The 27,210-nt window shown below is 40.2% G+C and overlaps 1 protein-coding gene across 1 annotated transcript in view; it reads left to right on the top strand.

Annotated features, from left to right (window-relative positions):
• Nucleotides 1–12,400: 12,400 nt before the first annotated feature.
• The window catches only part of FAM171A1 (family with sequence similarity 171 member A1), a 52,268-nt gene continuing 37,458 nt past the window's right edge, over nt 12,401–27,210 (top strand). Inside the window, exons 1-2 of the mRNA XM_026843318.1 lie at nt 12,401–12,415; nt 12,570–12,639. Of these exons, the coding sequence (XP_026699119.1) occupies nt 12,401–12,415; nt 12,570–12,639 (85 nt within the window). The remainder of the gene's footprint in view (nt 12,416–12,569; nt 12,640–27,210) is intronic.

The following is a 27,210-nucleotide window of genomic DNA, read 5'->3' as shown; positions in this document are numbered from 1 at the left end:
AGAAAAAGCCCATTTCAAACATCTTATGTCTTAAGAAGCTACAACATTCCTCTGGTTTAGTGATTGGAACTGTGATGTCCAATTGTCTCCTTACACCAGCAAATGTGTTCATTTTGTGCTCTTTCTAACCTGTTGAAGATCTCTTCACTGGCAAGATGATTAGGATGTGTGAAATATGGAAAAGTTTATATTTAAAGCCCCTAGAACAAATATCATGACTCATAATAGGAACATGAATCTACCGAATAGACATGTGAGGACTACTTAGACATTTTTACCTGTCTAACTCAGAAAAGGTTCAGCCCATCACATACTTTTTTCAGACTCTTCTCTGATAACTAGACAAAGATGCAAGTTGGAAGTCACTGAAGTTAATTGTAATGACTGTTCCTCTGCCTGTCTGCAACTTTTCAGCTCTCTTCTACCTCTGGTGGATCCTAGTAGTTGTTTACCTTGACTTTAGCAAGGCCTTTAACAGTGTTTCCCACAGCATTCTCCTGGCAAAACTGGCTGCTCATGACTTGGATGGGCACACGCTTCGCTGGGTAAAAAACTGTCTGGATGGCCGGGCCCAGAGAGCTGTGGTGAACGGAGTTAAATCCAGTTGGCGGCTGGTCACGAGTGGTGTCCCCCAGGGCTGGGTTTTGGGGCCACTCCTGTTTAACATCTTTCTTGATGATCTAGACGAGGGGATCGAGTGCACCCTCAGTCAGTTTGCAGATGACACCAGGTTGGGTGGGAGTGTTGATCTGCTCGAGGGCAGGGAGGCTCTGCAGAGAGACCTGGACAGGCTGGAGCCATGGGCTGAGGCCAACTGGGGGAGTTTCCATAAGGCCAAATGCCGGGGGCTGCCCTTGGACCACAACAACCCCCAGCAGCGCTACAGGCTTGGGGAGGAGTGGCTGGAGAGCTGCCAGTCAGAGAGGGACCTGGGGGTTGATTGACAGCCGGCTGAACAGGAGCCAGCAGTGTGCCCAGGTGGCCAAGAAGGCCAATGGCATCCTGGCTTGTGTCTGCAATAGCATGGCCAGCAGGGACAGGGAAGGGATCTGAGCCCTGTGCTCGGCACTGGTGAGGCCGCACCTCGATTCCTGTGTTCAGTTTTGGGCCCCTCACTCGAGTGTGTCCAGAGAAGGGCAACTAATTTGGTGCAGGGTCTGGAGCACAGGTCCTACGAGGAGCAGCTCAGGGAACTGGGGGTGTTTAGTCTGGAGAAGAGGAGGCTGAGAGGAGACCTTATCGCCCTCTACAGCTCCCTGAAAGGAGGGTGCAGAGAGCTGGGGATGAGCCTCTTTAACCAAGTAATAAGTGATAGGACAAGAGGGAATGGCCTCAAGTTGTGCCAGGGAAGATTTAGATTGGATATGAGGAAGCATTTCTTTACAGAACTGGTTGTTAGTCGTTGGAATGGGCTGCCCAGGGAGGTGGTGGAGTCCCCATCCCTGGAGGTGTTTAAGAGTCGGGTTGACACAGCACTGAGGGATATGGTGTAGTTGGGAACTGTCAATGTTAGGTTAATGGTTGGGCTAGGTGATCTTAAGGTCTTTTCCAACCTGGATGATTCTGTTACAGATACTGCAGTGATATTGAGCCCCATGTTGTCTCTTAATAATAGGTATGGTACTAAAAGTATGGAATTTGGACTTTATAGAATCAACACCAGGGAAGCAGCAATTTGAGTAAAATCACATAAGAGGTTGACTCTTTGTTGCTTTTTTTAATGTAAATGATGTAGCTAAGAGGTAGAAAAAATAGCTTGGACATAAGCAGGGAGAGAAAATAGATCTTTATATGTGGAAAAAATGAAATATCTTTAGACTGAGTTGGAATCTCATCTGGAACCTCATGAAGGTCATCATGCATCAATATTCATTGCAGATTTCCCTCCTCCTTTCCCCCCCTACGCGTGTGCACACACACACGCACAAACACTCTTTTTAGTAACAAGCTAGGGCTTGGAAAAAGTAATAACCAGCATTCCTGAATCCAAGCTGTAGAGCTCTTCTTGTAGCATTACTTCCTGGAAAGTTGGAGAATCACTTTGTGGAATCATGAGGCTACTAAAAGGATAAATATCTTTAAGTATCCATGAATATCAACTTACTTAATGGAGTTTTTCTTCTCCTGTCCAGACAGTATAGCCATATTCAGATAGCACTGATAAAGTTACAGAGTAAGGCAGGTGCTGAATGGACGGACAGACCTGCAGACCCTCCAGATCTTTCTACCTAAACTTCCTTTAGGGGAAAGGATGCCTTAATGGTTCATTTCCTTGGTGTTCATCCTTTCTGTGGTGTGTGTTGCCTGATCCCAACTCCCAAACTGCATAGCATTTGTGTGCTATCACAGAAGGAACTCAAAATAGTTCTGGTACAGGTGAATATGGAGTTCTGTTTATTACAAGTTAACTTGTTTAAAATGCCAGTTGGATTTGTACTTACCTGTAATCAATATCTTGAAGAAAAAACGTAACCGTTTTTAAAAATGGGAAAGTATTTGAATTACACCTCTAAAACCTGTATGCTTTGCTTCCATGTGATAATTGCATCAATGTTGTTTTCCAGCAGTGCGTGCCAAGAGAAGGTTCCTGTCCTCAGGAGACAAGAAACTGCACGTTCTTTTCTTTTGTCCCTTTCTCCAACCCAATGTGCAACTGCAGTCTGAGGGATAAGGGGTTGAGAGCTTCAGTATTCTGTATACTGTGTACCCAGGAAAAAACATTCCTTCAGTCAAATGTTTATGCAGATCATTGAAGACATTTTCTGAAGATTTAAATTTGCTCACTCTTCACTCACATAGCTTTTTTTTTTTTTTCCCTCTTCTGAAAGTAGGTTGTCTGAAGTGACATGTACTGTGTAGCTTTTAAATGCATGCTAATGTAGCTAGTGAGGTCCACCTACATTCAGCAAGAAAGTCTTAACTGAAGTCATCCATTCAATAGCTTTCCTACATATTTACCAAAATTATGGAAGTTTTGGTCATTTACCATAATGCTTAAATCAGCTAACAGCCTTAAAAAAGAAACTTTTAAAAAAGCCCATAAAAACAGGGACATGATCTAAGCCAGTTTAAGTTGGCTAAATGTGAAAGATTATATGCAATATTTGAAAAAAAAATACAATTAAACAATGTGGGGTTTATGTTATTCTTGGCAGGTAAGTGGTGTTGCTTTTGCATCACTGTACTGTTTTTTCACTTGCTTGTGTCATGTTGACTTGTGAGCAACCATATTAACTTTACTTGAAAGTGAACATTTCATTGCTCTTTAAGCCCTGTTTGTGCAAAACATGCTTTTAATGAGTATGCACATTTAGCTGTAACAGATTGAAAACAGGAGGACTTTCACAGTAGAAAAAATTGTATTTTGAAAGCTTGCCCACTACTATCCTTTGTTTCGAAGCTATGGTAAACTAATGCAGTGTTACAGCTCTGGCTTCTGCTTGTGGTTGGGCGCTTTTTTTTGTTGTTGTTGTTTGGGAGAGGGGGATTGGCTGTAATTACGGTGATATATCCATTATATTCACATATAAGAACTGTTAAGTAAGATACTTTTACCTTCAACTAACATTTAATGTGTATGTTAACTCAAATGAAATTGAGTTGCAAATGCAGTCGTTACTGAAAAGGTCTTGAAGAGGCATCAGGAATGAAAGCACTCTAAGGAGAAATGGAATCCAATTGATTTAAAAAGTGGCTTGATGACAATAATGTTCTCTGTTAAGTATGGAGGAAAAACAGATTGCTTTTTAAACCAGTTTCCAGGCTGCTTTAGTGTTATGTCTTTTCCATACTATTCTTTCACTGTAATTTCTCAAAGGAATCTTCAGCAAGATTGTTCTTTCAAGCTGGTTTAGAATATGATAATTTATTGCAGCACAGTTTGAGTGAGAAGTGTTTCTTGCTATATAAAATTGTACAGCATCTACTTTGCTTTCACTTTTAGATATAGTGGACAGCAGGCAAAAAACATACGGTTGTGAGATACGGGACATGTCAACTGAAATTTAAATACTTTTCTAGGTGTAGCTGAAAGAAGTGTATTAAATGCAGGAGTCCTAGTTTTGTAGGCAGGCTTGTTTGTTATCAATGTGTCTGTGGATTGCCATAATGAAGATTCTAGGAAAGCTGTAATTGGACCATCTGAAAACTAGAATATCACTTAATGCCTCAGTGTATTCTCTTAATAGGGAGGTTATATTCCTAGAAAACTAGGTGGTTTTATGCATTGCTTTTACACTCATAGTGGTATCAGCATTGATGACAGGCTGGTTAACTACATTTTTAGCAACTTCATAGTGGTCAGAAAGCAAAGGGAGATAATGCCATTGAGGGTTAAAGATAGCTTTGTGAAATTGCTCTAAACTGACAAATAATGGTTTGCTGTCTTTGACATCTGTTAAATAAATGAATACAGCTGAATTTAAGTCAACTAAAGGGAATGCTGTTCTGTTAATCAGTCTCCCATTCCCCTTTGCTTACCAAGTACTTCTCGGAGAGACAGTTTGACTGCAAACTTTCTTTCCTAATGTGATTTTTCTGCATAAATCTACATGTAGAAATGTGGAGTGTTTTTCCATATTAATTTTAAGTTAATATGGACATCTAACTTGCTTGCAAATCAAAGTACGAAAATAAGCATACTGTATTCTTTGCATTGTCATTGGAGAAATGTTGACCTTCCCTGGAGGTGTTTTGGTTTGAGTGCTTCTGGCAGCCTAAACCAGGTGATATAAAAATCTCTTGTTATGTCTCCAGTGCAGGATTTTTATACTCTTAGAGCTTTATCTAATAATTATTCTTTGCTTTTGATCTGTGAGGAAAAGAAGTCAGAAAGTAAAAGATCTGAAAGGCAAGTCAAATGCCAGGGAGTAGCAGCCTGCATTGAACAGTCCTGTTGCTTTCTTCTGATGATGAAATCTCCAGAGCCCCTGGGAAGCTGCACTCATGGGGAGCAAACTTAGTAGTCTTGGAGGGTCGCTGAAAAACAGTGTGGTACAGTTGTCCTGCTCACGGCACTGTGAACCACTGATACATGGTGTCTGGCTGGTAAGGGATAAAGGTAGGTCTACACCAAGTTCTTCTTCTGGCTTGGTCGCTGTAGGATTTTACAATTTTTTTATCAGTGGGCATACTGTGCATGGATGGTGTGATTCAAGCAGCCACACCACATTGCTGGATCCATCCTGAGGTGTGACGTATTTCAATTCTGAAACATATTGTGTTCGTATGGTACTGAATAAATATTCCTGGTTTTGAGCTACAATACTGAGAACCTTCCAGTCTTCAAAATGTCAGATACAGTAAGTTTTTGCTTGCCACTTAGAATTTAATGACCATCAGACTGAATGATGCTGAAGTAAAGTTTGTCTAAAATCGTGGTATGATTAAGGCTTTTCTAGTTGAGTTTCTTAGCTCTGTATTAATACCATATGATGAAGCATTCTAGCCCTGAAACAAAACCCACGTGAAGTGGAAACTGTGGTTTCTTGATTTAACTGCAAGGAAGTTAGTCCTCATTCTCCTTTATGCATCTGAGCCAATACTTCTATTAAAGATGTAATGCGTAAGGAGTGTGCTGCATAAAACCCACAGAGTTTGGAGGAAAATAATCTCCTAATTAAGAGAATACGCTGAGGCAGTGAAATTAAGTGTATTCTGATTTTCAGATGTTTCAATTCTATGTTGTCTAGGCTATGGTAAGGAAATGGTAAACTTCCCATTTAATTGTTTCCTCTTTAATAAATGAACTATTTTAACCATTCTTTACTTCTGCTCAAAAATACAGTTTTAAGATAGGCAGTGTGGTAGTATTGCTAATAGCTGTAAACTATATGAGGGTGTATACTAATAAAATAGGTTGAATTCCTGTGGTAGCCAAGTTTTACTCTGCCTCTGGCACAGAGTGTGACAAAACCACTCGCTGTGTAGCAGTGGGCTTTTAGTACACATCCTGCTGTGGTGAACTGTTGCCTTCTCCTCTCTGTAAATACAGATGCAATAGTAACACTCTCAGGAGGGAAACTGCTACTTTTAAATCACCACCCATAGATTGAATTTTCTACATTGCAAAATCTCAGCAACCTATTATCTGTTTCACTGACTATCAAGGTATTGACTGTGAAAGTTTATAATGTAAAATTAAAAACCCTGTATTCTTGTAGACTTGTCAAAAAGCTGCAAATCTATTACAAGTAAAAAAGGCAAAGCATAATTAAATGTCTCAATGATCTGTGTGGCCTTTCTTTGCCCTCCACCATTTCTTTTTTTTTTTTCTTTCCTTTCTGTAAAGTGTAAAGAGGCAGCATCATCATCTCTGTGCAAAGCTAGCCCAAACCCCAACAGCAGCCTTTGTTTTAAGGTGCTGTGTAAGTTCATAGGTCTTCCAGAGAGCCTAAGTCCCTGCTGAGAAAGCAGTGATCTCAAAGGAGAAGAAAAGTCAGGAATATTTTTCTTGTCTAGTATGGCCTTGGTTTTAGGATGACTGTTTCCCTTTGCCTGGTTTTGCAGTGTAACCTGGAGCTCCCATGTGCTGCTGAGGCTGATTCATTGAGAAGATTTGCACAAAGAAATGTTTGTGTTTGTTTCTGTTTATGATAAACCCAGAGTAACTAATTTATTATTCTCTTGATATCTCTGCCCAATTAAATTTAAAAAAGAGATAGCAACTAATCCTTGCCCACAAATCACCACTGATCAAAATGAATCCAGTCTAAAACATTACCACATAGAAATCAACTTAGTATTTTTTTCATGTTGGTTGGGGGGTGTGTAAGGCTGGGGAAGGAGAAGAGCCTCCAACTGTGTCTTTGGGAATTGAGTATGGCGAGCCCACAAGGTGGTAGAAGAGTGGTTCTTGTTTCCCCGTCTTATGCTAGGACTTTTGGTTTCAGTAATGCAAGGAAATCTGTTTTCAGCACTCCCACATGATGGTTCCTGTGTTGCTGTGGCAGCAAAAGCAGGGTGAGAGTTGGCTTCCGAAACAGGCACACGAGGGGTTCTGCAGTGAAAAATCAAGGCCGCAATTAATGAGTCACCAGATTCCTACTTGTTCTCTCAAAGTGATTGTCATCCTCAGCCCACTCATCTCATTGCAAACCATCTTGAGCTAGCTTTGAATAAAGGAGACAGTGTGAATGTATTTGCCAGGGAGGCAGTCTCCCCTTCAGCACAATGAAAAAATACTTTCATGTGGTCACTGTGCAGTTCACAAAATATCAAGCCCTTATCAATGTTTTTTAATTAAAATCTAAAAAAAAGAAAGCCAAACCCAACCCCCACCCCCAACCCACCCAAAAGTCAGTTAATAGAAACATCCGTTCCCCTGCAGTTACATGGTTCTTTGTTGGTCGCATGTGTCATGCTGTAGCATCTCTGTCACACTTCCCAGAGGAGCGATGTGGGAAAGAGCATGTTGGCCAGACATGTAATACAGCCAGGCTCCTTGGCATGAGAAGGATCTAGAACTGAGAAACATCTCCCATGTCTGCCTGTGGTCTATTTTCTCTAACCCCAGGAGTACTTGTCATCCTTTCTTCCTTATACAACTTTAGCCAGTTACCTTCCTACCTGATTCTGTCTCCATCTGGGTAGAACCCAGACTGGAAACTGTAGGGGTCTGGTCACTTGCTGAACTTAACAACTCATTTTCCTACATTAAAACTGCCGTTAAAGTGGTATTCTTGGAATTAAGTTTCATTTATATCAGATGATTGAGGGGTTTTTACTATTTTTTAAATATAAGTTCTGTGAAAAAAGGACTTTTTTTACTAGATGTGAACTGTAAATATGAATGTAGGATTTTTCATACCAGATATAAATAAGAATAGTTTTAAATACCCTATTTTGTGTGGGTTTTTTAAGCTCTCTTGTAAACTATGAATTTATCGTGTGTTCTATTTAAAAACAGAGGTTAATTAAATCTTCAGCTTGTAGTGTATAAGGCTTGAATTACATCTCTGTTCATTAATAAACTGTCCTCATGATGCTTTCGAATCTCTCAATTTCAGTATAGCAAAAGCCAAAATACTGCAAATGAAGCCTGTGAGTCTATAGAACATAAAGGTATGATAGGCGATGCTACTCCCACGTCTAATGCTGTTGACCTTGGTGGTGGTGTCTGTGCACTTGCATCTTAAAAGCTTACTTTTCTGAGTGTTCATTCATGGTGGTCTGGCAGTTGCATGTGACTAGGGTGTAGAACCAAACAACTGCCTGATAAACACTGTGTTCTGTATGGTCTCTGGCACTTCAGAGTAGATTTGTATTAGTGCTAAGAACTAATTATTTTCTTTGTGTACTAACCTTTGAAGAATTCAGAACTAGTTTGTTAGATGTATACAGGCAGAACATTCAATAATAGAAGCCTAACCTTCTTGAAGCCTTACACTCCAAATGTTGCTTGACTTTTTCCCAAAGGTATGCTGGTGACATAGGAGCATGAATCCCTACAGCCTCTGGAATTGTGGAGGTGTATACAAACTACTCAGAAAACTTCATTTTCTGGACTGTCTAAAGCTTGCGGTTTCTGAAGTAACTTAACCTGGAAGTGAGAGAGTCCTACAGTTGTCCTTTGCAGTACCAGTGAGCATTTCAAATAAAACTCTAGTGGAAAATTCCTGTGTAAAAGCTAGCAACTATTTTACTGACCATGAGGAACATAATTAAACTAATTTAAGAAAAAAAAAAAAATCTGTAGTCATTTAACATACAAAAAACCCTAAAGACTTTTTGAGTTAGGTCAGTTATGACACACACTTTGCATTTAAGTATACTATTTTTACTAGTTTTCACTTTAGGTATTGCTTCATATCCGATTGCTGATGTGTTTCAAGGATGTATAGATGTCCTCCACCACCGTTCATTGCTGCAAGTGACAAATCTGTTCCATTTGACCTTTTTTTTTCTGTAAAGCAATGTGCAAATCATCTTCTGGCACTTAGGTGATTAACCTATTATTTACTTACGTGTTTGCGAGAGCCATTTTCACATTAGTTGCCTTTCTCATTGCAACTTGCTCCATTTTTATCTTGCAAACTGCAGCAAGTGTCCCAGATGCTGAGTGCTGTCACACAAGCTATGCCAAAGCTTCAGAGGGAGGGGTGTCCACCATGTGCCTTGTAGTTCTGGCCAGGGTGGGACCCATATGGGTTACAGCTATTCCAAAATTTCATCTTGTGGAAAGCAAGCTGCAGAAGTCAGAGAGAATGGCATACTCCTGTGTCTCCTCCCAGCATGGGACTGCGATCTGTTGAAGCAGTGCGTACACACCTGAGAGCCAAGAAATTTTCCCTAGGTCCCAGAGCAGAGAATGGAGTTGGTGTTTTTGCACAACTCTGGTGGCTTCAGGGCACACTATTTGAAATATCTTCCCCTCGGACCTCATACCCTGCTGCTGGTTTTGATGATTGCATGATGTGAAGTCAGTGCTTGTATGAGTCACTCTGTGCCTCTGGGGGGAGGGAGGGAGGGAGGGGTGTAATATTCCTGCAGTCCCTGAGCAGCACCAGAGCACAATGTGTGGGTAGAGAAGTGTTTTTATCTCCTAGGGCCTCTCTTGACTGCTGTGAAGGGAGAAGGCAGAGCCCTTTCCACCTCACTTTTTTACCAGCTAGCTGACAGCCTGGAGATGGTGGAGTAAGGGTGATATCTCTGGAGAGTTAGAGGCCAAAATAACCCAGTTGTCGGGAGTGAGGAGAGTATGCCAGCTGCTGAACAGAGCTACCCTGTTCAGTGACCTGGCTCACGACAGCATGGCTGCGTACAGCCCTTAGGCTGAAGTGTCTTGGGACACAGCAGTAACGTAGTCCTGTGCAAATCAAAGGGAGCAGCCTGAAATACTCAACTTTGGGTGGGGTGGTTTTTTTGTGAGTTGTTTGGTTTTGTTTTTTTTTGTCCTGACACTCCCACATCCACGGGGAGATGATACTTTGCATATACAAACCCCACATGTGTAGGAGGATCTTAAACTTGAACAGCCAGCTGCTGTAATAAATAAAATATAGCAAATGATCCCAAAGAGAAAGGGGAAATGGGAGTCAAAAGGCCAAGGTGTTCTGGCCCAAAGCAGATGTTGGCAGTATCTGGGCTGGATGTGCTGGAAGAGGAGTGAATCTTGAATGATGTCAATGAAGTGTGTAGACCCAACAATGGGGGATGGGGCACCCAGCAGAGTGCTAAGGAAGCCTAGCTGTTCTTTGCTGTCTGTAGGGAACATAGCTGTGTGCTGCCTTTGCTGCCTTACACGTAGGTCCTGAAGAACTTGGCAGGTCAGGAAAGTGGAGTGATAGATATATCAGTGAGCAGGGCCTGTGGCATTGTGTAGGTGTTACTCTCTCACTACTGCACCAAGGAAGAATTTTCTCTGCATCTTGCTTCTTTTGATACTTTTGGATCAATTTTCAGGCAAGTCCAAGTAAGACCAAATTGCAACAGTCAATCTAGAGCTGATGGATATTACTGGAATATGCTTAGGATTTGTAGAGGAAGGACAGTCCAGTGTTCAGGGAGAAAAATGCTCAATTTTTTAAAATATTCTAGCAGGATGGAGGAGCAGTATCTGCAGACCTATAACTTTCACATAAGCATATCTACTTGTTCTCGTTTCATTGTTGCAGTGGACAGAGATTGTCCATCTCTTCCCATGTCTTCCTGTCTACTCCCATCTTACCCAAGCTGACAGACACGGCAGGTAACTGAGCAGGCTCCCAGCTGTGTTAGCTGTCTCTGCCTGTAATGTTGAAGTCTGTTTCCTGGTCCCCCCACCCCAACTCAGCGCAAATGCATCCTTGTAAAAGGAAAAGCCTTTTTTATATCTAATAGGAGGTGAAAGTCTCAGTGGACACAAAACATTGTGTAGATCCTTTGGAAGCTAATAAATTGTTAGAATAAATGTATACATAGGCTTTAATTCATCTCATGTGAAAGCTAGATGCTGCCCTATCTTCATTACATTTTCACCTTCTGTTACTGCATTATTTTTCTTTCTCATAGTTTGGAATTCCTTTTTCTAAATTGTCTGTGAATATCTGCTTCATAAGAACCGCAAACCAAGAAGCAGCCCTACTACCATCTTAATAGACTTCCTTCATGATTCAGCAATATTTTTTACCCTTTTTGCTTTTATAGATCCTATTAAAAATATATAATATTCTATTAGCAGTAAAAATGCCAGTATACTACTGTTAAGCTTCATGGCTCGCTTTTTTAAAGATTTGCTCTTTTTTGGGTGCCATTTATGAATCTATTGATGTAATCTGTATGTTCAAGAGCCTTGTACAGAGCCTGAAAAACACTGCCATGAGAAACAAAATAGACTGGTAGGTGATTGCTTGGGGTACCAAGGGATCTTCCTGCTGCTCTGAACTTCATGATCATACCATGTTCCAGATATTCAAAATACTGTGCTGGATGATTTGTGGGCTTCTTTTAACTTTGGATTTCATTTATTTGGGAAAAATATTTGTTAACTTTAGAACTGAGCTGTCACACTTGCTGGAATCAGTGTGCCTGCCTGTCACTGAAGTAAGCAGTCTAAAAAGGATGCATATTTTCAGGAAGACTCTGGGAGCAAGTCACCAAGGATTGCAATGAATCTATTGAAAAATGAGCAATCTTAATATAAAAAGCAGTTTCAAATTTCCGTGCGCTTTGTAGGATGAACTTCTGAAACCTGTTTTTCTCAGCAGATTGGTACAATCTCATGAAACTTGGGGTGGATTGTCTCAAACTTTTGCAAAGAGACAAAAGTAAAATGTATGTGTTTTGTTGACTTTTTAAAACTGTGTTAGGACTGCTATTTAAACCTATTTGCTATTATTGGCTCTCAGTGCTATTTATTAAGCTTAAACAAGACATAGTGCTCTAGAGTAAATGCATTTAATTCTGGTTTTGAAATTTAATCACTTGATTGAATTTATCTCTAGCAGAGCTTTCTCTTTTTCCTTTCAAAAGAAGGTGTATCAGTAAGTAATGGTGTTTTGAAGTGGGAGGGCAGCAGGGCAAAGGTATCTAAATATGAAGCAAGGCGTTTGACAAATAGCTCTGAAAATTCATAGCTGAATTACTAAACACGTCAACATGTCCAGGTTATTTCAGCAGTATCTCATTAGGCTAAAGAGGTGGCGGTTTTAAGCCAAATGAGACTTCAGCACAAGAGTGGAAAATAACCCAGACTGGGATTCCTGGGTGAGACCATCAGCCTCGAGCACCTTCTTATGCTGTGCCAGGAACCTGGGCCAGGGAGTATGCTCTGCAACTGCTCTGCCTGTCAGAGAGGCTTCCCAGGTTAGAGTACAGCTGCCTCTCACAGACCTTTCCCTGTGCCTTCCAAAGTAGCCTGGGCTAAAGAAATGAGAGCACTATCAGGGCCAAGCCCACATATCTTCAGAGTCCAGGCTTTGTTATGGCTGATGTGAAAGTAAGTCTCCAGGACATTTTTGGAAGAGGATAGGCATGGTGCAAAAGTAGTTTATGGCCTGCAAAGCCATCTGCTCCTACCACTGTCTGTTGACTGAAAGTTTAGCACTGCATCCCTAAGTGAATCATGAAATCTCCCCCATTATGCTTCACAGGTATTTGATTTTCTATTTGATTTTCTGAAAGTTCTTTCTACCAAGGGAATTGGAGCAGTGGCTCTAGAAGGTATGTTTACTGAAGTTCCTAGTTGAAAAGAGATTTTAAGAAATTCCACCTACCTCACTGCAGTCTTAACATGGCAGTAACACAAATAAATTTCAAAAGCAGCCTTCAAAGTAGACAGCAATGATTTTTTAATATATAAGCATACCCATTGAAAAGAATACAAAATGTACTTGCTTGCTTTGGTACTGTAGGTAACGTAAGAATCACCACATATTTTAAATGATACATTATGAGTATTTGTTATACGCTATGAGTGTCTATACTTAGCTCAGTGATTATCTTGCATATTCCATGCTATTTCAGATCCTAAGGATTTTGTGGTCCATGTGAATATAACCATAAAATAATTTCAGCCCAAATGTAATACTCATTTAATGACCAGGAAGATGAACTTAAATTTCAACTATTAAAGATTGTTTCATTCACATTAGCTATTAATGATTGTTACTTGCTGCCCTTTTTCTTTAGTTAACTACTCACTCAGATGGGAGTGTCAGATTGAATGGTCCAAAGATGAAGTTAAAATCCTTCCTCACACTGAACATACTGGCATTAGCGTAACTTGGCCATTTCTGGGAGAAACTTGAGTCTGCAGATATGCTGGTATACATCACCATTTAAGGCAATTTGATTTTTAATTATTTTGTCTCTCCTATATCCCCATACTGCATCCACTTGTATGTGGGTAGAGGATGTTAATGTGCCTGTATAATTCTGTTGTAACTGCATAGAATAAGAACTATCACTGTTTTGCTGTGTGTGCTGGCTGATACTGTACTAGAGACCCTGTCACAAATGAATGATTTAGGATCCTTAAAGAATTACGGTCAAAGGTATTAGCAAAAGTGATTTTAACATGGATTTGTAAAAGTGTGACTTAACAGAATTCAATGGCAGGGTTCACTCTATTACTTACCACATGGAAGAAGCAACAGAAAACTGAGTTAGAATCAATTTATAGTTATGGTCAGTGATGCAAGACAGTAAGACAGACCCTCCCATTGAGTCACAAGGTTCAGAATGGACCCCTTGCTTTCTAAACTCCTGATGGAGCTTATGTGTGGCTAAATCCAAACTTAGTCTCAGATTTGGTCAACAGTTATGTCTTAAGAGATACAAAGGATAAGGAAAACCTCCCATTGAGTCACGAGGTTCAGAATGACCCCCCCCCCTTGCTTTCTAAATTCCTCAGAGAGGAGTCTAGGTATGGCTGAATCCAGACTTAGTCCTAGAGTTGGTCAGTGATTTATGGCTAAAGGATTATATGTGTACAATCAGTTTTTTGTATCAGTTAGGATTTTAAAGTTTATCATGGTGTTAATTACTTACCTTCTTTCCAGATGTCCAGTGTTAGTTTGCTCTGAAGTTCAAACCCTAGGTTTTCCTAAAGTAGAATCACAGGCATCAAATATTTAAAAATAAATAATTTAATAAAATGGTACAGCAGCAGGATCAGGTCAAGCTGGGTATCTCCAGAAAAGAAGTGGAGAGAGGGACTCAAACAAAAAAATCCCTGGGCAGTTATACCCTTTCAGACTATTCACCTGCCACTTTGGCCCAACAGTGATTCTGGCCTGAGCTCTTCTGACACTTTTGACACCCTACTGGATGTCTTCACTGTCTCCGGACAGGCTGTTGGTTATCTTGTCTAGTTGCAGGTGCTGTTGATGGTTGTAGCCTTGAAGCCACCTTATCTTCTGATTTACGCTGGCTCTAGAGGCCCCTGTTTTGACTAAGTAGGGGCAAGTTCAGTAAATCTAAGTGAAAGCTACTTGTGAAGTAAGTAGAGCTAAGCAAATGGCATACTAAATCACAGAACATTATAACTCTGATTCATTCTATTGAAAACTTAGTTATTTAAGCTAAATAACTAATATCTCTTAACACTGAGAGGCATCCCTGCTCAAGGGTAGAGTTGCCTGGCATGCAGTCTGGTTGCCGTTCAAGGAGAACTCAAACTGGGCTCATCCAACGATCTGTCATTGGTAAAACATCTCTCTGCCTCGAGGAGCAACCTTGAGAGGTGTCCCAGCTCGAGGGCAGATCGCTGCCATGCAACAATGCTGCCTGGCAGGGGGAGCTCAAAGAAGGCTCACTCAGGCTGTCGTATTTATGGGTTAAAGTGGTTGGCTTGTCGTCAAATTGCATATAAGGGGAGAGATATGCATGAGAATCCTTCTACCCACAACTTTGTTCACTCTGTTCTTTTATGGGTTTCCTAGAGGAGTTCTTGGCCCATCTACGGCTCAGGCCTTTACCTCCTTTGGAGCCTGTACCAAACTAGTGCTGCCTTGGTTAAGGGGGGTTGAGTGCCTCTGTCACAGACCCAAAGTCCTTTTCTCTTTGAAAATATCTAAGGCAATTCAGCTGATTGTCAACATTCTTGGAGGAGGTGCCCAGTTCGTACTGGGTGAGTGCCGCTAGATTTCCTAACCTCTTTACTTTGTGAGCTCTTTAAAACTCTGCATATTGTGCTCTGCCAGCTGATGGCTAGAAGTCTCTGTAGTGCTAGTATGGTAGCATGAGGCTGCCTGGGAATTTGCTTTGAGCAATAATAGCAATCTCCTGTCCTTTTACTCTTCCCTTAAGTAATTCTGTAACCTCAAGAGAACATCAGGCCACTTGGATTATTAGACCAGTTGTTGAAATAAATACATCAGCTTTCCTTTAAAACTGTTTGCTGCGAGTTGTGTGTGTATGCACACACACGTCCATTGGGTTATGCGTTTGGGTTTTTTCCCCAGGGTTTAGTGTGTGTGTATGTGGGGGAAGTGAAGAGCAATTTTGATTTAGAACATATGTTCAGCAAAGCAAGAATAATACCTTATTTCTCTATTGTGGAATGTTAATTTCTCAAATCCCAGAACATGTTGAAATTATCTGAACTTTATTTTAAAAGTGTATAGTAGTTCAGAAAAGTGGATGTCAAATAAAATAATACATAGAATGAAATGATACTGAAGGTATTGCTGAAAATTGGTATGTATAGAAGGAAAGATGAGGATTCTGTATCTCTATAGCATATATTTACAAGGTGGTTAGTACTCCTGCAGTACTCACTGGAATTTTGTTTATGAGTAAGTGTGGTAGAATAGGTTTTTAATTTAGTGGGTTGATTCCTTTAAAATAATGGCAAACTGTTGTATAATGTTATTTTTCTTAGCAGTTCCTTTGTAAGTGTGAGAATAGAATTAATTGCACAGAAACAAAAAAAAAGATATTATATAAATACCTATTTCCTTCGCTTCAGAAAAGTATCCATAGTGTCAAAGAAGCTTTTAAGTAAATGCTGTCATTTTTAGTGTGATTAGCTCTACCTTGTATTTTTGGTTTAATTTAGCATACATATAAGGGTGCATGTATGCATAACATTCATGAACCCTTCATCTGCTAACCTTATATTCATTGTAGGCACAATGTAATAGAGCATATTTAGCCCTTTTGAGAAGTTGATTTGTCTTGTATCTGTACTTTTTCATTTGCTTCCCAGCACATTCCCCCAGCACATGCTGTTAATGTGGCTTCTGTATATAAGGTTAGTGTCTGTATGATTTGGTTATTTAGAAATTCCTTTCTCCTGCTTCCCCTTTAAACATTGCTTGTATGCAGTAGATCACTTTCCAAACATACAGCTGTTTGTTTAAACCAGTATAATACTTTAAAATGCTGGCTTAATGCATAGACAAAGTGGCCTACAAAATATTCATGTTGCTGTCTGTGACGAAAAAACAGAGTGCACTGCTGGAATGTTTTCTGTTCTACATATCTGCTTGTTAATGGGAAGGTAAACGTATTTGTTGAAGTAAGAATGCCAGCAGTTTTTTCTGATACTTTTAAACAGATGTGTGTTTTGCAGCACGAGTGTAAGAAACAGAGTAGTGAAATGAAAGAATGTGATGGATTCTGTGCTGTGAGAGAGCTTAAGAGAGTGATGTTTACAGCTATAAATATCTCAAATGGGTCTATGCCAGAGCGTAAGCAATAAACCCTTTCAGTTGTCAAATAGACAAACAAATAAATAATATGAGCATATGTCAGAGTCCTGTACTCTCTGACTGGACTTTTTTAGGCAGGCCACATGTGAAGAGTATAATGTTTAATATGCAGCATACTTATTTGAAGATATTTAATGTTACATGGGATTTTTGATTTAGCACCGTGATACAAAATATACTGAAATCACAATACCATGTAATTTGCACTTAGCAAATGGGAAATAACAGCAATGGCAATAACAGACAACACCGGTGTGTGATACTGTTGCTGGTCTCTGTAATATGGTCACTGTCACGATGCTGGGCATCACCAGACACTGAGAAGGAATATGTGGGTTGAAAGCAGATCAGGCCTGTGGCTCTCTTCAAATTTATTTATTTGTTTATGTTGTTCAGTTTTTATGCTCTATGCTGGGCTGAGCCATGTATACACACCCTCCCCATGCTGGTCTGGGAGACATTCTCATTCCTTTAATGAACTCAGAGAAAGATTTGATCCACTCAGCTGTGGTGTATTCAGTTGATCCACTCAACTGACATAGTTGTTCATCTAAAACAAAACTCACCCCTGGGTCCCATTTGTGTTGAGATAAAGTCAGCTCTGTTTGCAACAGCTGTGGTCAGTCACAGCCTGCATTATTCCCTGAGCTTCAGGGCACACTGCCCTTGCCCATCTCCTCTCAGCCTTCTTCCATTGTTTATTGGCCAGTCACAACATTTTACATTGAGATTTATCTCTAAGAAGAACAGATAATTCAAGGGTTTCTTTGATCAGCCATTTCTGCTGTAGTTAGTTGGTTTTCACCATTTTGATTTGTGAACCCTGCAAGTCTTTCAGCAGAGTGCCGTCCTCTTCAGGTCCCCCTTAGGCAGGCAATTATACAACCTACACGACCCTGCTTCTCCAGGCTTCTCCAAGTCACTTTCACATATCCCGAAGCCTGGACCACAGACCTCCAGGTTGAAAAATTTTGTCTCTGAGCTACAGTGGTAGTCCTGGGACTGTAGTAAGTACCACTGGGAATCAGAGCTGCAAAGTGACAAGAAATACAAAGGTATCACAGAGTCATCTAGGTTGAGAAAGACCTTGAAGATCACCTAGTCAAACCATTAACCTAACACTGACAGTTCCCAACTACACCATATCCCTCAGCGCTATGTCAACGCGACTCTGAAAAACCTCCAGGGATGGGGACTCCACCACTGCCCTGGGCAGCCCATTCCAACGCCCAACAACCCGTTCTGTAAAGAGATACTCCCTCATATCCAGTCTAAAAAAAGGATATGCTCCAGTGCTCTTCCCAGTCACAGAAAGCAGTATAAGCTGGATGAGCAGCAAAAGCTCTGGTCATTGTTGCTTAGTGGTTTTTATATAAAATGAGTTTGTAAGGAAGATTAATGTTGCAAATATAACTATAACTACTTTCCGATTATGATTGTGAACTGGTGGAAGAGCCAATAACTTATGATCTACATAAGTGACTTCCCATGTTGGAGATTAGAAAGTAATTTTTTTTAAATTCACAATTTTAGTCTGATTAGAAATTATTTTCATATGAAAACAGCCCTTAAATTAATCCACTGCCAAGAATTAAGATCACCATGGCTGTTATGATAATTTAAACTGAAGAAAGTTTTGGTCGCTGAGTCACTTGTTATGCTTGGCATATATATGCAGTCATTACAGCTGAAATACAGACAGTAGCATCCTGGTTCAAAAATATTAATTGAAAAATTAATTGACTTGGATGAGAAGGCTTCTTCTATGTGACTGAGATTGAATGAAGGAGTAAACAAAGGATAATGAGAAATGGCCATGTGTCAAGCTAGGGATGCTTTACAGTGTTAGGATGAAGGGAACTGGAGTAGATCCTTTTTAATTTGAAGTCTTTATTCATTATCTGGAAGAAGACCTAGATCATAGGTGTTTGTTGGGGTTTTTTTTGTTGTTATTCCAAATAAGGAAATATGAACATTGTTTGAACAGAAAAATCTCAAAAACTTGGATATAGTATTTCTGGAGGATAAGAAAACTTCAATATAGGCAAGTTGGGGGGCAATTGATCCTCATGTTACAGTGAGGAGAAAGCAGAAGTCACAGCAACTGGCATGTAGAGATGTTAATGAAAACGTGCTTTTTAGAGTCAGAAAAAAACAACATTAACCTCCTCCCTCCAGACATAAATGCCAACTGTGACTGTAGGGGTTCTGGGGTATTCAAGAGTGATTATAAAGCCTGCATAGTGCCCATGCAACAGTCCTCACTGCTCCAAATCAAACTCTTCCCTGGCATTGCCACAAGCATCCTATCCTTATGAAGCCAGGAGATTTTACTGCTGCAGTGCCAGTATGCAGTGGTAGAGGTACAGTAGTCGGGAAGTTACTTAGGATTCAGTTTGGGATTTGAGACTAATGCAGAATAAAGGTCTACTGCAACTGTTCGTGTCAAGTATTGACCTAAAGCTTGTCTAAGGAGAGGGACAGGCAGCCTTCCAAAGTGACCGTGGGGGTGCAGTTACTTGAGGAGGACCCTCGGTGTGTGGTTCAGCAGTACAGTTGAGCTGGTCTAATTTTGAACCATCAGGGATGGTCCTGATTCCATTCTCTTGCATTTGGCCAGAAGACTTCTTCCTTGCCCACCCCCATACTTGCCCATTCTGCTGATTCTGGCACTTTGGGCTGCATTGCTTCAGCAGTTCAACCTGATAACCTGGCAGCAAGCCATTTGTTTTGTTAAGCTGGGGCTGTGCTGTTAGTAAGTGGAACCAACACAGTGACAGGTCCAAGGAGCAGGAGTCCAAAGATGGGCCACGGAGGTGGGAGGGGAAGGGATGCTCCTGATTCTGCCCTGGCATAGCTGAGCAGCAGTACTGAGCTCCTCATCACCCTGCAGAGCTCTGCTCAGGCTGTCGGCTGCAGGAATGAGGTTATTACCATGTGAAGCTTCACCTATGCTTAATTTTCCTGTCTGCCAGTTGGGGATAACCTCTTCAAGGAATGAAGTGAATATAAATTGACTATTTAGTTACTTGAAAAAAGAGAACGTGCAAGTACCTAGATAAAATTTTAACACAAGAATTTGCCTCTGTACATGTAATTATGTATTAAATTAATTGTCTTACGTCAGTGGAGGACTGAGATGGAAGTGGAAGTCTGCACTGTAGACTTCAGTGGGAATGTAGAGAGTCACTTGAGTTGGGTTTGTTTGAATTGTTATAGTGGTTTGTTTAAAAAAAAGGACAAACAACTCAAGTAAAAATACACTCTTCCAAAGTGACATCTAGCTTTGCTTTCACAACAGGCTTTGGAAATAAGTAGAGATTAAACCTAAGATTAAAGTTACTTGGAAATAAGCAAAAAAAAAAGTCCTTGTCTCTTCACTGCCCCACTGCACATACACTGATTCACTTAAATGTAGAATGCATCTGCTTTAAATTGTTTTCACCAGATGCATACTGTTATTAATAGAGTTAAGAAAAAGTTGTTCCAAGAAAGTGCATCCATTCATGGCTAAGCAAATCCAAGCTTTCCCTTTCTCCCCTCCCCCAGACCAGACTGGTGATGCAGTAGGTATAAAGTTGGCTTAAAGTCCCTGTGAGCTGTGCAGTGGCTGAGCTCAATGAGTTGTTATCCTCAGAGCTGATGTTGCAAAATCAGCTGTGGTCTTGTTTGAGTCAGTGGAGAACTCTAATGCTTAGCAACTGAAAAATATCGGTGCATTAACTTTTCATTCCGTATTGATCTCCAGAGTTTCAAAGGACTCTATTAGGAAAAAAAGAGGGGTTTAAGCAGGGATTACTTTTTCATGTCTTGTAAAGAATGCATTATGCGTGTGGCAAGCTAAAGCTTTGAAACTCAATTTCCATCTGCGCTCCATGGCAGTATCTTTATATAATTCCATGTCTAAAAGACAAGGTTTGGAAATGAAATTAGTTTTTGCCATGCATAGTTACTGTAGAGATCAAAGCCAGACCTGTTAATGCAACTATTGCTATTCATGAGTTTCATAGCTGTGTGAGTTTCAAGTTAATTATAAATGCTTGTTTAATCACTTAACAATAGAGTATCAGAATCTCATCAGGGCATTATGCATATAGCTCTCACTTTTTTTAATTAAAGCAAATTCCTACTTTTTTTTCCAAGAAATTAATTTTGGTGGTAATGCTCTTGGCTCTAGCAGGTCAGGATGTGCAAATCCTCTTTTAAATGCTGGACAGTTGTGTGATGAATGTCTTTATTTTATTATCCTTTAACTGCCCCTTCCTCCCCCATGAGTACATGGTTGTGTAGTAGCCTGGTTGTCACTGGAGATGGCATAAAATGCTCTAGTTCTTACATTAGAGTTCCTTTTGTGACATTTTATTAAAATTTGTGTGCATTATCACTAGGAGATAATATATTTTGAGATAAATTAATCATCAGTTTAGTTTCCAGATGATTTATTTAATAGATTTTAATCCTGAAGAGGCAGGTAAGGCACCTGTCTTGACCTTCATATCACAGACCACTGTGCTTTATTTGAATATTGAGCATTGAGTTCTAATTATTTTATTTAAGATAAACCATTTCAGCCCTATGGAAGTTAAATTCTTGTGCACCAGAGGAACCAGCCACGGTGCCAGCAATGCCTGAGGCATTTGCAGTGGCAAGGGATGTTAGATGAGAAATGCAGGTGAATCAAATTGTGCTATGGAGAAGGGTGAAAAAGTCTCAAGTACCACCCAAGAACCCTGTTCCTCCAGAACCCTGGATCCTGCTTGTCCATTGAGATGAGGTGAGCAAGATGCAATTGATTGGGCTCACATAGGGACTTTACAAAAATAAGCACAGCTAAAAGACTGGACTGTGCAGCCCTAGTTGCATCAGATCTCTACTATTTCTGAGGAAGAGCAAGGGAGAAGAAAAACCTCAGAAGTCACAATCAGTTGTGCATCTGGGGAAAAAAGTTCCTTCTTGACTTCTGATGTGCAAGAGTTAATTTTAGTCATCACACTACAAGTGCTTGGAATGTGCAGAGGACCATACTGATAGTCTTCCCCATGACCTGTAAAGCAAAAAAGTGTTTAGCAAATACAGATTGCAGGGATGAAAAGAAGCACTGTAGACAACAGTTTGGGCTGGCTTCATAAATGTTCCAGAATAAAAACCTAATTCTCTTACCTTCAGAATTAAACATTAATTGTAAGCCTTAATTAAACACCTAAAACTAAAATTAAAGCTATTAAAAAAACAAAAAGACAAAAAAACACAACAAAAAAACCCAAAAGAAAATAAATCTTTCCATAGTTTGTCAGCACAAGTGAATCTGCCATGTAATAAGCTGTTCTCTTGTTGCTAAGAAATTACACCCAAATTTGCTTAAGTTCAGTGTATATGGCTGTTGGATCATACTGTATCTCAGTCAGCAAGACTAAAGGTCCTCAGCTGACTTTTTTTTTGCAGTTGCGCTGTCATGCACAGTGATCCACCTTCTCTTGCAATAACTGAAGAGGTTGGATTCTTCAGATGGCCAGTTCCAAGGCTGCTTCCCTGTCCCCTGGATTTTTATGTGGCTCTTCTCTGAACCCTTCTGCTTTCTAAACCCTTGAAGTCTGGGCCTGAGAACCAAGCCCTGTTGTGTGGTCCTTACGGGAGTTCTGACTAGTGCTGTGGACAGAAGTCAGGATCTTTCTGCTTGATGACTGCAGCAGCCCTGGTATAATTTTGAGAATTGATGAACAGACAATGAGCAGAAGCAGACCTGCATCCCAACTTCTGTGTGGATGGATTCCCTGGAAATCAGTGGCAGACACTCATCCCAGTTGAAACCTTGGTCACCTGTGGTGGAGGGGAAGGCTGTGTAGCACCACAGGTTTTCCTGTAATGTGGACCAAAGCCTGTTCTGAACAGAGAATGTCATTGTCTTTGCTGTGAATCTTCTACAAGCATGCCAAGTTTGCCATTTGACATGGTACTTGTGAACTTACTTTTCAGGTGACAACATCAGTGAATATCGGAGTCTGGACTTCTGGAGGAATTTTACATACACGTTTCCTTTTTCTTCTTATGAATTTACTCTGCTACTATTTTGAAGCATGGTTTTCAGTAGAGCCTTCTTGATGCAGTACATTAGAAAGATGACGATAATTGAAATCCTTGAGTTGGCATCTGTGGCTAGGGGATGGGGAACACTCCTTTTTCTAGGACAATGTTTTCCTTTAGATAAATGAAAATCCTATTGTTTGGCTGAGGAGTAACCTTGTACATGGGTGAAAGGTTAAGAGGCAGAAAGGCTTATCTATCTGGCATGTAGGATTCAAAACCAGGCATGTTGCCAGTAAGCTCAGTCAGAGCGGAGGTTTCAATTTTAAATAAAGTTCATAATGGCATTTTTTAAATTAGCAGGAAGTTTTCTTTCTCTATCAAAACCTAGATAATTTAAATATCTCTTTCTTTGGTAATATCCTGACATTGTCCATGGATAGGAGACCCCCAGAGGAACAGATAAGTGATAACGGCTGCCTGTGTCAGCCTGCTCCTAAAACAGATCATCTGTCCAGCAGACGTCAGTGGGAGTCTGCTTGACGGAGGGGTGTGTGCACAGAAACCAAATTGCAGGATTGGGATCTAAGTTAAATTGTGATCTTTAACTTCTAATCTGTGTCATAACTTTTATCTGTTTATTTCAGTATTTGAGATCTGATAGTGTGCCATCACTCAGGATTTTTCTCTCTGTGTGACATTACTGGCTTTTCAAAAAAAACCCCAAAAAAACAACAAAACCCAAAACCCCACAAGACCAAAACAACAGTGCTTTTCATTTCTCAGGAGTTTGGTTATAGAAGACAGCATTGATGATACTAGTTCTGAAGGAAGCTGTTCCAAACTGGGAGTTCACAGCAATATAAGGAAAAATTGTGAGTCTAATAGGTGTTGCAACTGCAGAAATAGTTGTCTTAAGGTTACTTGTATTTCAGAGGAGGCAGTATGGTTCATAAAGCAGATGGCACAGGAAGGATTGCTCAGGGAAAGTTTAGACTTAGTAAAATCTCAAAAATCAGATTAAGAGGACAGATGGGATTCTGAATTGGAATGCTAACATGTAAGGGGTTTTTTTGTCCTTTTTTATTTCACTTTCCCAAATTATAACCTTGAAGATGCTGGGGGATTTTTTTATAGCTGACAATAATTTTAGTACTAGAAAAGTGGGAGGGAGTTACACTTAAGCAGCTGGTTTCGCTGTAGCTAGTAGTTTTGGTTTGTGCTTGTTTAAAAAACAAGATGCGATTGCTGAAAAAAAGACAAAGGAATATAACTATAAGAAAAGAGATTTAGGCTAGATTTAACTTGCTAGAGCATACACACACCTCAACCTTTATCTCTTTGTGGAATGTAACCTGGATTTGTTGTTTTTTCACTAACCACCTTTTTTCCACTTTGCTTTGAGTTTCTTGAGACAGAGTTGTAGGGTTTCCCAGATGGTTTGCATTATTTAACGTTTGTGAGTGGCCCATTCCTAGCTGCACTTTTAGACAGGGACACACAGTCTTTTTGCCCATCCAGACAGAATATCTTTGCCCATGGTTTATCTCCTGGAAATAAAGTTACAGTAAGTAGCTCTGGCTTTGGACATGAAACATTCCTATAGGAATATAATGGCAGGGCACACGCTAGTGGTGCAGGCAAATTACGCTGGCTCTTTCTAGGCTCACCTGCATTGCACTGCAAGCCAACAGGGAATCATGTGCCAGGCAGCCCAGATCTGAAAAAGTCACACCACACTGGTCAGGAGCCAGGTGTATTAGACAGGGCCATTAGCTCAGGCATAGCCTGTCCTGAATGTGGCTGGCCTCTCTGGGGGGGCAAGAGAGATCACAGCTGCCCTGGGTAAATTCATCATCCCAGGGTTTGACACCTCAGCTATCTCTGCTTTGCTCTGCAGTGAGGAAACATCAGCACTGTACACCTTTATGCCCCCTTCCTCCCTCTAGGACCTCACTAGTAGCACAGAGCAAAGCTCTTTCAGAACTTAGTAATTGAATATTCCTGCTGTAGTAAATAATAGGAAGCACAACAGCATCGCAAATCTGTGGAAGAATGAAGCATGCTTCTCTACAGCACTTCGCATTCTCTGAGTTCATCTTATTCTGCAGTACTTTCAGTTCCCTGCCTCCATTGTGTTCCCCACTTACTGCAGATGTCCTTCGTTCTCTGAGTCCATGTGTCTTTAATTCTCTGTGAGCTCCTTGCTCTGGCAGGCTGTAAAACTCAAGAATAATATATCTGCTTTATCCCCACTGTTTTACTGAGAGTACCAACTAAAAAGTTTGCCAGATATTTTAAAGACTCTCTTCCTTAGCTAATAAGGAGTCTTCTAAGCAGTTTTTTCTAATTAAATACTTATTTTAGTATACCTAATGCTTCAGCCTAAGACTCCCCTATTGATTTGAGGTCAGACTGATCTTGGATCACTTGCTATCTTTACTCTGCTCACTTCTTTCCCTTTTTCAGTCCTCCTGTTCCTCAAGAAGTGCCTGAGTATCTCCTAACAATTCTGAAACTTACTGTGTAGGTTTTATAGTAGTCTCTCATTATAGATTGTTGTCATCACTCACTGTTTGAGAGGAGATTTTCTTCAACAGTTTCTCTCCAGTTTAAAGCTTGTAATCATTCTGTTGCTGTGGAAATTACTGTGATAATGAAGGCTTAGTATTCATGACTTCACTGCTGCATTAGATAAGAAGAAAAAGGAGCCGTTGCGTGGGAGAAAGCCCTGAATTAACCAAGTTGTATACATTTCACACCTATGTTAGGGAAGATAACACATGAAAAGGAAATAGGGTTGTTCAGGCTGCTAGTATTTTCTCTATGTTTCAGGAAAAAACAAGTCTAAATATTAATAAAGAGGAGAAAAAAAGCCCAGTGTCTGATCGAGGGACTGTGGTTTGGAACAGCAGTTCCAGTCCATTGCCTTTCAGGACATCAGTCTTCCATCTTGGGTGATGGCCTTTGTAGTTTCCATTTGGAAACAGGATTTTGGAAACCCTTGTTCTTCCTTATCAGAAAGAGAGAAGGATTCAGACAGAAGGCCTTATATAGCTGTAGAGTGAAGGATAAAGGCATTTCCTACTCATAGTTAGCTCTTGTTTGAGAAGAGAGAGCAGGATTTGTGTATGCAGGAAAAGTTTTGTTTATCAGTCTTTGTCTCTTGATCAATTTTAGTAGTAGTCTCTATTCTAGAATTTTGGATGTCCATAAGGAATTAAATAGATTTGATACTTTTGTTGTTTTCTTATCCTCTTCCTTGATTAGTTTTTAATGTTCCAGAGCTCCTTCGTTCCTTTTTATATGTGGTTGTTTTAGAAAAGGCTAAACTTTCATGTTACTGAAATTGCTAACCACAATGTTCAGCTTGTCCTGTTTCCTTGCTTTTTCTTTAATGCATGACCCATTATTCTTAACCGCATCTGTTCTTCGGCATTCTTTGCTAGGCAATTCAAAGTGGGAAACATTAACAGCACAGCTATCTGGCTTTGGATCTAAGCATATTGTTCCTTCACATTTTGAAAATAAAAACTTACATTGCTTTTTGCCCTCACATTTGTAAATCCATGTACAGTTTGTAAATACATAAATACATCTGTGTTCCTCCTTTGATTAATGTGGCTGCCTTTCGCATGCACAAGATTTCACAAGTTTCTTGGTGGTCAAGGCAAGGTTTCTAAGGAGGCATTCTGTATGTGCACACCAGAGTGTATGGACACTGCTTTTCTTGACTACTAAATGCAAAACTGGGAACAAGTCCAGAATCTTTAATAACTAGAATGTATTTCATGCTGATTCCCTGTAAACTGGCATCCTTCATTGCCAAGTTCTAAAGTGAGGGCTGCGATGATGATGAATTTCTCTAATGGGGTTTTTGTTCAGAGCTGCCTGATATTTATATTTTCTGTACTGTAGGATTCAGACAGAAGGTCTCCGCATATAAACGGGCCCGATATCTCTCTGGCTGAAATGCCCTCAGGATCGAAGTGCTGATATTTTTGTATTAGAACCTGACACCCTTTTAAAATTTTATATTGTTACAGTATATTTCTCAGCATACTTAATTGTGTCCTTTTACTATTGAAATTCACAACAGAGGTTTTGTTAAGTTCTCCATTGTTCTTGGTGTTATGCCTTGCTGGCTCAGGGTTTACACCAAAGTAAGTTTTTAAAATCCTAACACGGTAATAATATAACAGAACTGTACCACCAGTACTGTTCTGTAGAAATCAACATATTGTTTTTAAATATATTCAAAAAGGAGGCCATACCCTTTTTTCTGGGCAGCACATGAAGAAGTTGCACGTGGAGTATGAGCATCTTGTTTGTTAGCAGCTGAATTACCCTGACACAAAAAGGGAGTTTGCAAAATATCATCTACTACACTGGGGAATGGAGTAAGCTGAGGTACGGGAGTTCATGCAAGAACAACAGAATTTTCAAGGATGAGGGTGAGAAAGGGGAGAGTGAGAGAAAAGAGAGAAGAAAAAAGAGGGAGGTAGGTACTCATTTAGGAGAACAAGGTGACTGTAAACAAAAAAATCCAAGGGGG

The sequence above is a fragment of the Athene cunicularia genome (assembly GCF_003259725.1).
Source record: "Athene cunicularia isolate RWA chromosome 2 unlocalized genomic scaffold, athCun1 chr2_part1, whole genome shotgun sequence".
NCBI classification, from domain to species: Eukaryota; Metazoa; Chordata; class Aves; order Strigiformes; family Strigidae; genus Athene; species Athene cunicularia.
Note: the sequence above shows the minus strand (reverse complement) of the source record. Positions and strands in the feature narration are given on the sequence as shown.